General features: G+C 42.1%; 1 protein-coding gene across 7 annotated transcripts in view; it reads left to right on the top strand.

The window, feature by feature from the left end:
- Window positions 1-13,273, top strand: part of NDRG3 (NDRG family member 3) — a 63,183-nt gene that overhangs the window by 11,209 nt on the left and 38,701 nt on the right. For 5 of the 7 annotated variants that reach the window (XM_061437499.1, XM_061437498.1, XM_061437500.1 and 2 more), the window contains exons 2-3: window positions 3,192-3,291; window positions 11,634-11,669. In XM_061437499.1, coding sequence (XP_061293483.1) covers window positions 3,235-3,291; window positions 11,634-11,669 — 93 coding nt within the window. In that variant the 5' untranslated portion in view covers window positions 3,192-3,234. The remainder of the gene's footprint in view (window positions 1-3,191; window positions 3,292-11,633; window positions 11,670-13,273) is intronic. The other 2 variants (XM_061437501.1, XM_061437496.1) reach the window with 1 other exon arrangement.

Here is a 13,273-nt window from a genome sequence, read left to right as displayed (position 1 = left end):
TGTGCAGATGAAGGCACTGCAGCCCTTTGATCCCCAGGAGGGAGCCAGTCTGTGTAGCAGAGGGATCTGGAGATGGAGTTTTCCACCATGTGATGTTAATTTTCTTATAGGAGTTATAAAACTGCTCATTGGCAAGGGCTCAAGACAGTGAGCAAAAATCCGATCTCTGGAAGAAGACGTTGGGTTCCCTGTCATGCGGAAGGTGAACACCTGCTGTCCTGTTGCCAGTTCCGAAGTCACACCGTCCTCCATTGACTGCATTGGGCCCAGCTGATAAGGACAGCCTTCTCATTTAATTGCGCCCTTGTTTTAGTGTTTGTCCTGGCACAAACTGCATCTTTCTTTATCTTTAAAACTTGCTCGGGAACACTAGATGAATGCGTCACTTTGGAGGCACCTCAGGCTTCCCTCTGTCCCTGAGGCTCCTTGACAGGCTCCCCAGTGGAGTCACATTTGAATGATTCACACCTTGCAGTGCCCTGCTTTCAAATGAGTGAATTAAAGTAGTGAATAAAGCAGGGTTGGAAAAGTTTCAGAATATCACCATTTTATGTGTTTGGGGGGGGAATGGAAATAGACTGAAATATTAACAGTGATTGTTTCTAGAAGGAAGGACTGTGAATAAAATATCTTTTGGTTACCCTGTGGTTTCCATATTTTCTAAAACGGGCCCATATTTTATAATAGGAAGAAGAACTTTAAAATTGTCATTTTAAATTACTGACAAATAGTGGAGTCCAAATGAAAAGAGGCCACAGTTCATTGTGTGGTTAATAAACACTGTGAAGGGACTTTCCTGGTAGTCCACTGGGTTCTTAAGACCGTGCTCCCAATGCAGGGGGCCTGGGTTCAATCCCAGGTCAGGAAACTAGATCCCACATGCCTCACCTAAGACCTGGTGCAGCCAAATAAATAAATAAAAGTTTATTTAAAAAATTCAATGAGTAGATTCCAGTTGGGCCAATATTTGGGGCGCTAAGTGGGTTGATGTGGGGACTGTAGAAGAGAGAAATGTTAGATGCTGTTTGAAATTTGTGATAAAAAGTTCAAGCCATCTCATCCCCTTTGGAAGTGTGACTGATATGAAAATAAAATAAATTCTGGGCATTCAGTAGCTCAGTCAAGGGTATAGGGTACCTGGGGTCTGAGAAAAGACCCGCAAATACCGGGCTTGTGCTCTTGCAGTGACACAAATGTTGGGGTCCTCACGGTTGGCGTGTGCGATCCATGGTTTGAGCAGTGGCCCCCATTGGCACCCTCAGGGTTCTTCAGAGTAATGGTAGAAGAGCTTTTGTTAGCCTAAAGGAAGTCAGCCCTGGATAGTTCATTGGAAGGACTGATGCTGGGGAAGCTGAAGCTCCAATACTTTGGCCACCTGATGCAAAGAGCTGACTCATTGGAAAAGACCCTGATGCTGGGAAGGATGGAGGGTATTAGGAGAAGGGGACAACAGGATGAGATGGTTGGATGGCATCATCGACTCAATGGACGTGAGTTTGAGCAAACCCCGGGAGATAGTGAAGGACTGGTGTGCTATAGTCCATGGAGTCACAAAGGATCAGATACAACTGGGCAACTGAACAGCAACAACAAATGTAGGCATAGTTGAAAGCAGGATTCATTTTGGTGTATTGGTCATTAATACCTAAGAGGTAACGTGGAACACAGACCCTCTCCATAGCCAAGTCAAAGCCATACATCCTATTTCTGGAGGGAAAAACAGAAAAATGGATTAATGAACTAATATATTGTGAATGATTCCCACCAATCAGAAGGAATTGCTCCTCCTTTGAACTCCTCTGGCCCTTTTATTTCTCATTTTGTAGGTAACTTTATAGATAGTGGTCATCTCTGCTAATAAACTTGTAGAAGGCAGGGACCCTATTTCTGTTGTCCATATGCTTTGCACAGTGGGAACTCAATAAATGGTTGTTGAATGTCTGAATTCCCAAATCATTGAATTAGCATTTTTCCTGCAAGGCCAAGGCAGAAGAGATGAAGCCTAGACCTTTGAAGTCTGGATGGGAACCACTTGTATCCAGTATTTGTAATCTCTCCCCATGGCTTCCTGTACAGTAGGATGGAATCTGTGCCTCTCTACTCCACATCTTTCCCTAACTTCTCCCTTTCGGTCTTAGTTATTTCTCACTATGTAACTAATCACTCCAAAACAAAGTTATTTATTATGTCTCATGGTCTGGGGTCAGGAACTGGGGAGCAGGCTCATTGGAGGCCTTTGTGGAGGCTGCCTACCATACTCTGCGTCTACTGTTGTGATTCCCCAAGTGAAGGCTAGTGAGTGTAGCCTCGGTTCATCTCTCTGTTTATGTTAGGCTACAGCATTAACCTTCACTTTTTATTGTCCCTTAATCCACCTTCTAAACTGTTGCTTTCTAAATTGTAGCCCCGAGCATGTTGTTCTCTTACTTATACATCTCCAGTAACTGAAATGAATTCTCCATGTGGGCAGACTATTGTATTAATTATCTGTTGCTGCATAAAAATATTACTGCAAACTTCGTAGTTTATAACACACATTTATTATCTCAGTTTCAGGGAGTTGGGACTCCAGCATGGGCTGACTGGCTCCTCTGCAAGGCTGTAGTCAAGGCGCTGGTCAGGGCAAGGTGCAGCTGGGGAAGGATCCACTTCCAGGCCCACGTGCTTGTTGACAGCCTTCAGTTCCTTGCACATGGTTGGACTGAAGGTCCCAGTTTCTTGCTGTTTTGGCTGCAGGCTGTTTCTTGCCACATGGCTGTCTTACAGCATGCCAGCTTGCTGCTTTTTTTTTTCAGAGGAGGACAACACATTTACAACCTGCTTCTTTAAAGCTATCAGGGGAACTCTGTCTCTTTGCAAGACAGATGTTAAAATATCATGTAATGTAATCATATGCAGATACTCAGGTACTTTCCATCACTTTTGCCATATTCTAATGGTTAAAAGCAAGCCTAACCCTAACCAGATAAGTGTGTTGGGGGGTTATGCTTGGGTGTGTATGCCAAGAGGTACAGAGATCACAGAGGCCACGTTAGAGTCTGTTTGCCATAAGTATCTAGTTTACTGTGTCTTCAGCACCCTGAGCAGTGCCTGACACACGCTAAGCTCTTAATATTTGAATGAATGGATGTAGTGTGACCATTATGTTTCCAACTCCTAGTTTTAAGCCTTTTTCTCCACTTCTGTTTCAGAGTTACTGATTTATTCTTGAGAATCCTCTATTCATCTGGCCTCATGGATGAACTTCAGGATGTTCAACTCACAGAGATCAAACCACTTCTAAATGATAAGGTAAAGACTGCTGTTGTCACTAAAATATATGTAAGTCCTTTCTTCTGTGGTTAGTTTGTTTTCTGTATTATCTGAATAGTAACTAAAAACATATTTATCTTGACTTTCTGTGGGGAGAAAACTTTAAAAAATATATTTCTTAACCTTCTTGATGTCTTGCCTCTCTTTCTTCCTACTTTTGTTTCCACCAGCCAAATTCAGACAAATTATCCTTGACATGTCCTGTTCTACAGATAGAGTTGTTAAGTGGAAAGTATGAGTGGGGTTTGATTTAGAATCCAGGAATCATGACTTTCAGTTTCTATAAGGAAAACTTAGCATCCATGGCTGGTAATGCACACAGGTTGCAGTGCTCTCCGTAAGGCTTGTCTGTGATGTGACCTCTCTGTCTGCGTTGAGGTTTTCATCAGGGGTGCCTGGATGTTGGTGATATACCTCATCTTTCTGTTCATGTCAGAGAACACACAGTGAGCGTCATAGTTAATAGTCACCAGGATTCAGCAGGTAAAGAGTGCTGTGATGATAAGAGTTACCAAAAAGCTAAGAAAGGTTTATCTTCTCTCTTCTCCCTCTCCATTCAGTAAGTGTGTGAAATTCCTTCTTTTAGGCCCTGTTCTTTTGATGTATTGTCATTGTCCCCTATTAAATTACTCTTCTAGCTTGGTGTGGATGAGCTCATGGCATCCTTTCCTGGGGAAGTATTGATGGAAAAGGTAAAGTTGGGTAGGGTCAGGATGCCAACGGGGGCTATACCAGAAGATGCTGTTGCTTGTTAATCTTTTTTTGCCCAAGGCAGGGCCCTTCACCTACAGCTTCTAGGGCTATTGACTTACTGTGTTCACTAATTTGCTATTGAAACCCTTCAACCCCATTCTTGTCCCTGTGACCTCATCTCTACCCCTATTCCCGCCCCTTCCTTTATCCTTCACCAGATCTCTTGCTCTCCCCCTTGGCAAGCTGCACACTTTTTAAACCCTTTTTTGTTTCTTTTGTTGCTTCCCTTCATGTTTTCAGAAAACTCTCTGTTAAGCACTGAATTTTGGTGCATATGAAGGGCTGTACCCAAATGATGGGCCATGAAGAGGAGGAAGGAAGTAGAATCTACATCTGTAATGCTTACGTACAGCCACAGAAATGAATAGTTACAAGGCAGGTGCGGGTAGGCAGTTTAGCTTCAGGAACTAGAAACATATCCTAAACCTGAGTGGTCACCAAAGTCAGCTAGGAACTTGTTTAAAAATACAGATTCCTGGGTCCCCACTCTAGAACAACTAAATTGGAATCGGAGGGGATGGGGACAGGGCACGCACACCTCTCGGATCAGTGGTCCTCAGCCTTGGCTGCTTATTGCAATTACTTGGGGAGATTTAAAAATAACTGATGCCTAGGTCTTACCTCCAGAGATTATGATTGAATTGATCTGGGGTGAACGTTTACAAAAGCATCCAAAAATTGAGAACCATGCCTAAAGTGATTCTGACTAGCCAGCGTTGGAAGCCTATGACCTGATGAATCTCAGACATTTGAGGATTGGGGCCCAGGTAAGAAGAGGAGTCTTTCCTGACCTTGGAAATCCACAGGATGCCTGAGGCAGCTACATGAAGAACTCCAGGAGTTAATTGCCTGGATGTCTCATAGAGAAGGCAGCTGGAAAAGAAAGATTTGGTGACTGTAACCACAGAAAAGCGTTGGATTAATGTTTGGGTCCTCATCTCTGAGGCTATAGTGATTCCCTGGCTGTGTCTGATGTGTGCCCGAATGCTATGAACAGAATTATGTCTGCTCCCCTAAAATTCATATGTTGAAGCACTAGCCTCCTATGTGACTATACTGGAGATAAGGGCTTTAAGGAGGTGACTAAGGTTAAATGAGGTCATGTGGTAGAGCCCTAATCTGATAGAATTGATGGCCTTATAAGAAGAGTGAGGGAGAGGGAGAGAGAGATACACCCTCTACCTCCACCCCTGGACAGATGAGGAAACATGGATGGCAGCCGTCTGCAAGCCAAGAAGGGAGCTCTCACCTAAAACAAAACCCTGCTGGAACCTTGATCTTGGACTTCCAGGCTCCAGAACTGTGAGAAGATAAATTTTTGTTGTAAAAGCCATTCACGCAGCCTGAGCAGTCTAAGATACCAGGCATTGTCTCACTTCCTAACATCTGGTGGCTCTTCTTTGATGTGCCCGTGCTGTTCCTACCCACTTCCCACGCTCCATCTCGTGCCTCTCTCGCCCTGGGAAGTGCTCCTAGCCCATCACTATTCATGAGCATTCCCCCTGCTCCAGCCAAGCTTTATAGAAGTAGATTGGCAGTAGGCCCTCCTCAGATGGTGTCATTCTCAAACAAAGCCTTCTACCCCATTCCACCCCCACTCCCCAGTATATCAGTGCTCTGCCTTCGCCCAATAAGCGGGTGCTTTTGCATACGTTTTGAAGGGTGTAATGACGGTAGTGCTTCTCATCCATTATTTCATTTGATCCTCCCAAAGTCTTGGTGATTTAGGACACACAGATCGATTTATTCTCATATTGCTGATGAGGAGACGAGGGCTGAGAAAGGTGAAGCAGCTTACTCAGATTGTGTACCCAAGAGCACGTGCTGTAGGACAGGGTTTCTTGCTCTTGGCACTCTAAATGTTTTGTTGTGGGAGGCTGCCCTATTCATTGTAGGGTGTTTAACAGCATCCCTGGCCTCTCTACCCACTAGATGCCAGTAGCATCTTCAAGTCATGACAACCAAACTTGTCCCCAGACAATATCAGATGTCTCCTGGGGGTCAGAGTCTCCCTAGTTGAGAACCACTGCTGGTAGGGTATAAGCTTTCAGACTTGAATAGCAAAGAAAGTCTTAACGTTTTTAGTTTTCATGGAGGTTTTATTTTTGCCTAATAGCCTATCCTGCTGTTATTTGTTGAGTGCTTTACATACCTTCTTTCTTTTAATCATCAGAACATTCCTTTGAAATAGATAGTCTTCCTCACTTAGTAGATGAAAATCTGACTATAAGGCTTGCCCAGTCAGGAAGTGGCAAAGCCAGGACTGAAACCCAAACCTTTCCTACTCCACAGCCTGAGGCCTTTCCACTGTGTTCACCCTGTAGAAGTTTTGGCATCACCTCTGAGGCTTGCCCTCTCTCTGTAAGCAGAAACCTAGAGATTTATATCATTTCACATCATCTTTCTGTCCATTCTCTTCCTAGATACATTCTTAGAGATATTGTTGTGCCCTTCCAGGTTTCAGGGAGCTAAAGGGAGTCTGGACCCAGCCTGAAATGCAGAAATTTATCCTGAGCTGACTATAAGGAAGCATTCTCAAAATAGCTTTAAGCGAGACTTATGTTAACTTTTTTCTTGTCATTTGTTGGTACTTTTCCCATTTAATTTTAGTATGCCTGTGATTTTGTCTATGGCTCAGAATTGTGAAGAAGTGGGTAATTTTGCCATGCTTGTTTTGGCTCCAGTGATGAAAAGAAGCACCTGCCAGCACTTCTGTGTGTGTGTGTTTTTTTTTTGAGACAGAATTATATGAAATGATTTTTTTTAATAGCATTTAACCATTTTCAGAGCATTTTCACAAGTACTATCTAATTTGAATCTCCTAACTTCTTGTGAAGGAAGTAGTTAAAGGTATTTTTAACTCCATTTTACAGATGAGGCTCAGAGAAATTATATGACTTGTCCATTGCTGGTGTCTAGTGAGGTGGTGAAGCCAGGACCGGACCCCACAGATGTTGACTTCAGTCTGGGTCAGGGGTCCCAGGTTCTTCCCACCACCTGCAGCCTCTTGTTAGCTGGTTGTTCCAACCCCTTCCCCCCACCTCCACAGAGCTGTATAAGCAGGAGGGCTCCCTGATTTGTGCTTCATTTTCCCTATCTTCCTTTACCTACCCTTAGTTCAGATACTGCTGAGCCTATGGATGCCAAAGACCAGACTTGAGAAAATAAATAGGAGACCACAGTTGGCTTCAGCAGAACTGAGGACCTACCAAGAAGGGGAATAAATATTCAGTGTGGGGAACGAATAAGTTATTAATTTGTTTTGGTTGTTACAGTAGAAAGTGAGGTAGACCCTCTACTGGTGACTGGATATAGGAGGTAGGGAGGATATTATAAGAGGAAGAGCAGGAAGAACCCAGGGATGAGCATTTTAGTCATCTCCAGGGCAGCACAGACAGGCAGAGGTTGTTTTGTTTGGTCTTTAATTTATTTTTAATTGGAGGATAATTGCTCTACAATGTGTTGATTTCTGCCATACAGCAACCTGAATCAGCCATAAATAAACATAGAGCCCCTCCTTCCTGAACTTCCCTCCAACCCCACACCCTCCAAGGTCTCTTTGAAAACAACAGCAACACAGACTTGTTGATATTTTCATTAAAGAATATTTATGAAGTGCTGTTAATACATTTCTTGTACAGTTTCCCATGTTTCTACTTTCTGTTGGTAAGAGTTATTGTCCTTTTTTTTTTTTTTAGTAGACATGCCATATTTTGTTCTCTTTGACAGTCTTTAATCTGCTTGTTTCTAAAACTTTTCCTGTTTTAACAACTGTCCTTTAGTTCCAAGCTCATCAGTTGCGTGTCACTCTTCCTCTTTGGTATTCATATCTTACTCAGATTGAGTATCTCTATTTTGAGATGCTCATATCTTCCAGAATGATGTTTATTGCCTTTACTAAGTGCCAGAACTGGGAATAGAGTAGTGAGTCAGACACTGCACCCCACATCAAGGTCACCAAACACACAGATTTGCCCCAAATCTCCTCCTGTTGGTAGTTGGTTCTAAGGTCTGTCTTTCTGTTCTATCTGTTGCTTTCTGTCTTTTGAAACTATATGCTGATCTTGACCAGATCTCATAGTGGGAAATTATGTTTCTCTTCTGTCCAGTTATATTTCTATAACTGTCCAGCAGTTACTTGATTTTTAAATTTTTCTCCTTGCCTTCCCCCTTTCTCTCATACTTCTCTTCATACACTGATAGATTCTCAGTTGCTTTTTGCCTATTCTCCAGGCTTGAACTGAGAATTACTTTTTTAAAATTTACTTTCTTGAGCTCCTTCATTTACCTTCTTCACTTGGCCTAGAGTCTCCACCAAGAAACATGCCCCTTAGCTGGCTTCTACCTTGACTGCAACTTTCAGTTATGATTTCTCTTTTTCCTTGATGTTTCCTTTTTTTCCCTCTTCCCCTACATTATTCTATTGTTTTCATTTATTATCTTGAATCCCTTTCTGCAGCTTAAGTCTGCTTAGTGCAAAAATCTCTCTGAACATGGAATTAATGCTATATTCAAATGGGACAGAAAATAAAAAGAAAGCACCCAGAGCCTGAAACTTCTGAAAGTTTTGTTGGAGTGGAACCCTGCGCTACAAATATCAGAGACAAATAAATCCCCAGGGAAGTGTCCCAGGGAAGTCTTTCCCCTTCCAGAATCTATCTAGTGAGCAGTATTGAATTTTTAATGAGTTCAGAGAATCTGGCTTTGGTTGACCACACTCAGATCATTTGGGGACCAGCTAATGATCTTGGCTCAGAAAGTCTGGGCACCAAACATGGTCAGACTGACCCAGTCATATCCTTTCTCCAAGATGCTTGATCACTCATGAAGCCTGAAGCCAGACTCCAAGAGGATTTGACATCTTTAAAAAAAAAAAAAAAAGCCAAGAAAACAAGTGTTAGTCTTCCTCTGATTACTAGTATCTTTTCTTTGAGAGGTGAACATTGCATAAAGAATGTGCAACCGTGTTCTTGCTAGGTTCTCAACAAATATCATTTGGTTTCAGGAGAGAATTGCATCTTTCTACTTTTTGGCATTTCCCTTTGTGCTCATCTCAAGCTTCAGCCTCACAAAATGCTTCTTGACTGTGATCACAAGATAGTGAAGAAAGGAATTCATGCATACGGCGACAGCTGCTTCTCAAATTGCTCATCAGAATTTGTGTGTCTGTGTTCCAGGACCAAGATTTTAGTTCAGACTGGAGGGATACTCCCTAAGCTTTCTAAATAATCTCTTAAGGGAATCTCTGGGAGCCCAGTAAGATTGAAGCTCTAATACGGTCTGTTTTGATATCATTATAGATTATTCCTCAAAAGATTAAATGAATCTTTAAATCATATTTTACAAAATACTAAGTTACATATTTTTTATTCCACACCAAATCTTTTTTATTTTTCCATTGCAAAAAGTGAAGTACATGCTTATTGTAGAAAAGTTTCAAGAAAAGTGTAATCGCCCATAATCTTTCTATTCTGAAATAGTTGCTATTGTTAATGTTTTGGTGTTTTTCTTCTAGTCTCTTTTGGTGCATATTTTAATGTAGTTGAGGTCAAACTTTGACGACTATTTTGTAGTCTATGTTTTTATTTAATGACTGGGATGCAGTGGAATTTTTCTGTTGTTTTTGACCCAAAATCTTAACAGAAACTTGTATTTAATTTTATTACATTGGCTTATTCCTTTTATAAATATCCATCAAGTACCTGACTTACCCCTGGCCCCCTGCTGAATGTGGTGGAGGGTGCAAGTTGAATCGGACTGGGGCTCACTGGCTGGTCATTTATATCCTACTACAACAATCTACCCTCGTCCATGAGAACGACCCTCCCTTCTGCTTCTCACAGTCAAACTAGAACTTAAGTACAATGACTTCTCGGAAGGAGTTCTCAGCAGTTGTGTGGGGCCAGTGGGGCCATGGAACACTATTGATCCTTCTTACCAGTGGCAGCATTCCTTGGGAATGTGCTTTCTGCATGGCATTGTAGTTGTTTCTCCTTGCTGTGACTGCATCAAACTTTATTTTGTGAACTTGGTTTCATTCTGGGACTAATACCTCAGACTAGCTGTCTCCACCACTCTCTTCTCTTCTCAGTGTCATCAGTAGTCTCTCTGATTGGTAATCTGTTGTGACTTTACTGCCACCTGTAGAGAGATAAGAGCTGCTCATCCATAATCTTATTCCCTCAAAAGCTCTCTAGATCGGCCCTGTCCACTAGAAGTTTCTGCAGTCAAAGGAAATGTTCTGTGTCTGCACGGCCCAGTAATACAGTAGCCACTGGCCACATGTGTGTGCTGAGCACCTGAAATGCAGCTAATGTGACAGTGAGACTGAATTTTAAATTTTAGTTTAAATTGGCAGCTGTGGCTATTAGCTGCCGTATTAAAGAGTGCTGTGCATCATCCCAGCTGCCTCCGCTAGTTCCTCTCAGGGGAGGACAGTTTGTTTCTTTGGGTGGCTTTTGTTGTTGCTTTTTCTTTACCGCGCTGGGCTGTGCTTTTAACCGCTGTTCTGTCCTGCCAGCAGTGCGAGTGGTGGGACACAGAACTGTTTCTAAGAGGATCTTGTTGACGAGAGAGGGGATTGCTTAGTACTCCCTTGGCATCAGAGACCTCGATCTTCTCTGAAGGGGCAGCTTTGGATAAGGTGCTTTATCCAAAGCTTTTTTATCATTATAGCTCCACGCCTTCTGGAGGGTGGATGGATATAACAGTTTCTGAATAATGAGGGTAATGAGGCTTGGGAGGAGCTTTTACTTTATGAGTCAGAAGGTTTTTTTTTCTCCCAAAGACATCACTCATTTACCCTTTTTATACTCTTATGTCATACTCTTGCACCTCTGGCATCTGAAATATTACAGAAATGCCTCTGAGTCATTACCATTGATTTTTTTTTTTTTGGCAATCCAACCTTACTATGATATAGTCTCCTCTTAGATGCTTGTGAATTCTTCTTGGATCTTTTGACTATGTCCTACTTTTTAAACAATTCAGTGATTTGTCCTTTATCCTGTTAGCAGTTTCCTAAGATAGACCAGTGTATGAGGAACTGCGTTTTATCTGTTTCCCTTCTTCACTGACACTGCCTTTCTTCCTTGTTAGATTTCAGATCTTTCGTTCTTGACCCATCTGTATCTTTGTTCTTGTCTTCATCCTTTCTTTGCTTCCTTGTCCTGAGCACACTGGCTCCTGTCAGAGTTGGCCTCTAGCTCCTTGCCTCCCAGGTACCTCCCGTGTGGATTGTGAATGTATTCTCAGACTCTGATCCATGTTTTCTCTCTTCCCACAAGCTCTCCCTGCTCTCCTTAGGTAGGGAGACAAGTTACAAGCTTTACTAGGAAACCAGACTCTTTTCCTTCATCTTCACGGGAAGCCTGCCAAAGTGTAACCCCATCACTAAAGACTCCCCTTTTACTGACGTCGTTGCCTCTGAAGCCTGTTGATGAGAACCATTTTAGTTTTATGGCAACCAGGAGGCTGCACATGCGCTGCTGTCACTGTGAACTGAATTTGCTGCAGATGGGGGAGTCCACACGGGGAAACTGACTGTGTTTTCTGCCTTCTGTTGACAGAATGGTACACGAAACTTCCAGGACTTTGACTGTCAGGTAAGGACTGTACAAGCACCAAGGAGGGCTGTGTACAGGATCTCTGCAGTGCTTTCCTCCCTGTGCTGGTGATCTTGTAGAGGTGGATCTCTCTTCATAGCTGATCACGGTTCCTTCGTGTTCTTTTGAACACTGGATCAAGTTTATTTAAAATGATTTGCTATTGTGTTCAAAAATTGCTTGCCAGGTTCCTGTTTTTGTAGGCTATTGGGTGGTGTCTTTTTACAATTAAGATCTCCTTTCCTCAGATTGGTATTTGAAACCGTAATCACGAGTGCCATATGGTTGTCACCTCACAGCAGAGAAGGTTGGGGGCGGTCAATTTGGAGGGGAGACTTTACTAACAACAAAACCTGTTCTAAAAGAAAGATTTAGTGATTTTAATACAAAAAGCAGATGTCTCTTGGCTGTATCTCTGGAAACACAAAATTCAACTTGACTCGTTAGTATTTTCCTAAATGGTAGTTCATCTTAGACTGCTTTTTGCCTGTTGCTCTGTTGCTAATTTGAAAATCCATAAAGTAAACTAGCAGTTCCATCTTCCTACTTTTATCTGTTGGCTGGCCCTGAAAGAAATGGGAAGAAAGAATTAATACAGGGAAATGGATACCTTACAAACCCATACAGCCTGACTCTCCTACTTTTGGGGTAGATGTGGTAAGTGGCTGTCAGAGGCAACACGAAGGAGACTCCAAGGGTACTAAGTAGGAGTGGAGGGTGCAGGGAAGGCATCTTCCCTGTGTCTGGGATTCAGCCAGCTCGCACAGCCACAGGCACATCATTATTTTCAGGTATGCATTCTATGTTAAGTACAGTGGAATCTCTCCATGTTAGCATTAACATCAAAAGGAGAAGCTAACATCTGTCTCATAGGCAACCCAGTTATATCGTATTAATTTATTAGGTACCTACTATAGATTCTAAACGTACATTTCTCTAATCCTTGGAGCAATATTACAAGGTGGTTTTTATCAGAGATGAGGAAATTAAGAATCAGGTTTCATAACTTGCCATGGGTGGAATTGAAGTTGAAAACCTCACTTTGTTCTAAACCCATCGCCCATTCTTTCTCACCTAGCAATGTCCAGAGCTGAGAGGTGGCAGGGAGTTGAGCTGTGTATAAAGCTGAGCTTCCTTGGCAAGACAGATGAGACTGAGACTCACTTTGGAAGGGGCAGGCTCATAGCATTATTACAGATTTTTAACTCCCAGTGCTAAACACTTCTTATTATGACCGGTATACTTTATGTATACCACATACTCAGCCTGCTGCTGCTAGGAAATCATTTGTTATAAACTCCTTACTCAAAAACAAGAAGCTATATTATTTTTTTGGTAAATGGTGGCAGTCAAGTTTTGGTTTAGTTGTTTTTAATTTGATCTTTTGATCTAACTTCAGTTATGCTTTAGATCCTAGGTTGAACTAATTTAACTGCATTACTCTTAATATTTGATATAATTTACCTAGAAGGAGCTCATTTGAGAGAGGGTAATAGTAAAATTCAAGGTGAAAAATTCCAGAAGTAGTTTATATTTTCCTACTTTTAATATGTGAAAGCATTTATTTTCATCAAATTGGACATGCCGCTAAATCAGAATATTAA

Source organism: Bos javanicus, chromosome 13 (assembly GCF_032452875.1).
Source record: "Bos javanicus breed banteng chromosome 13, ARS-OSU_banteng_1.0, whole genome shotgun sequence".
NCBI lineage: Eukaryota > Metazoa > Chordata > Mammalia > Artiodactyla > Bovidae > Bos > Bos javanicus.
The sequence above is the reverse complement of the archived record's forward strand: the minus strand, read 5'-3'. Positions and strand labels throughout refer to the sequence as shown.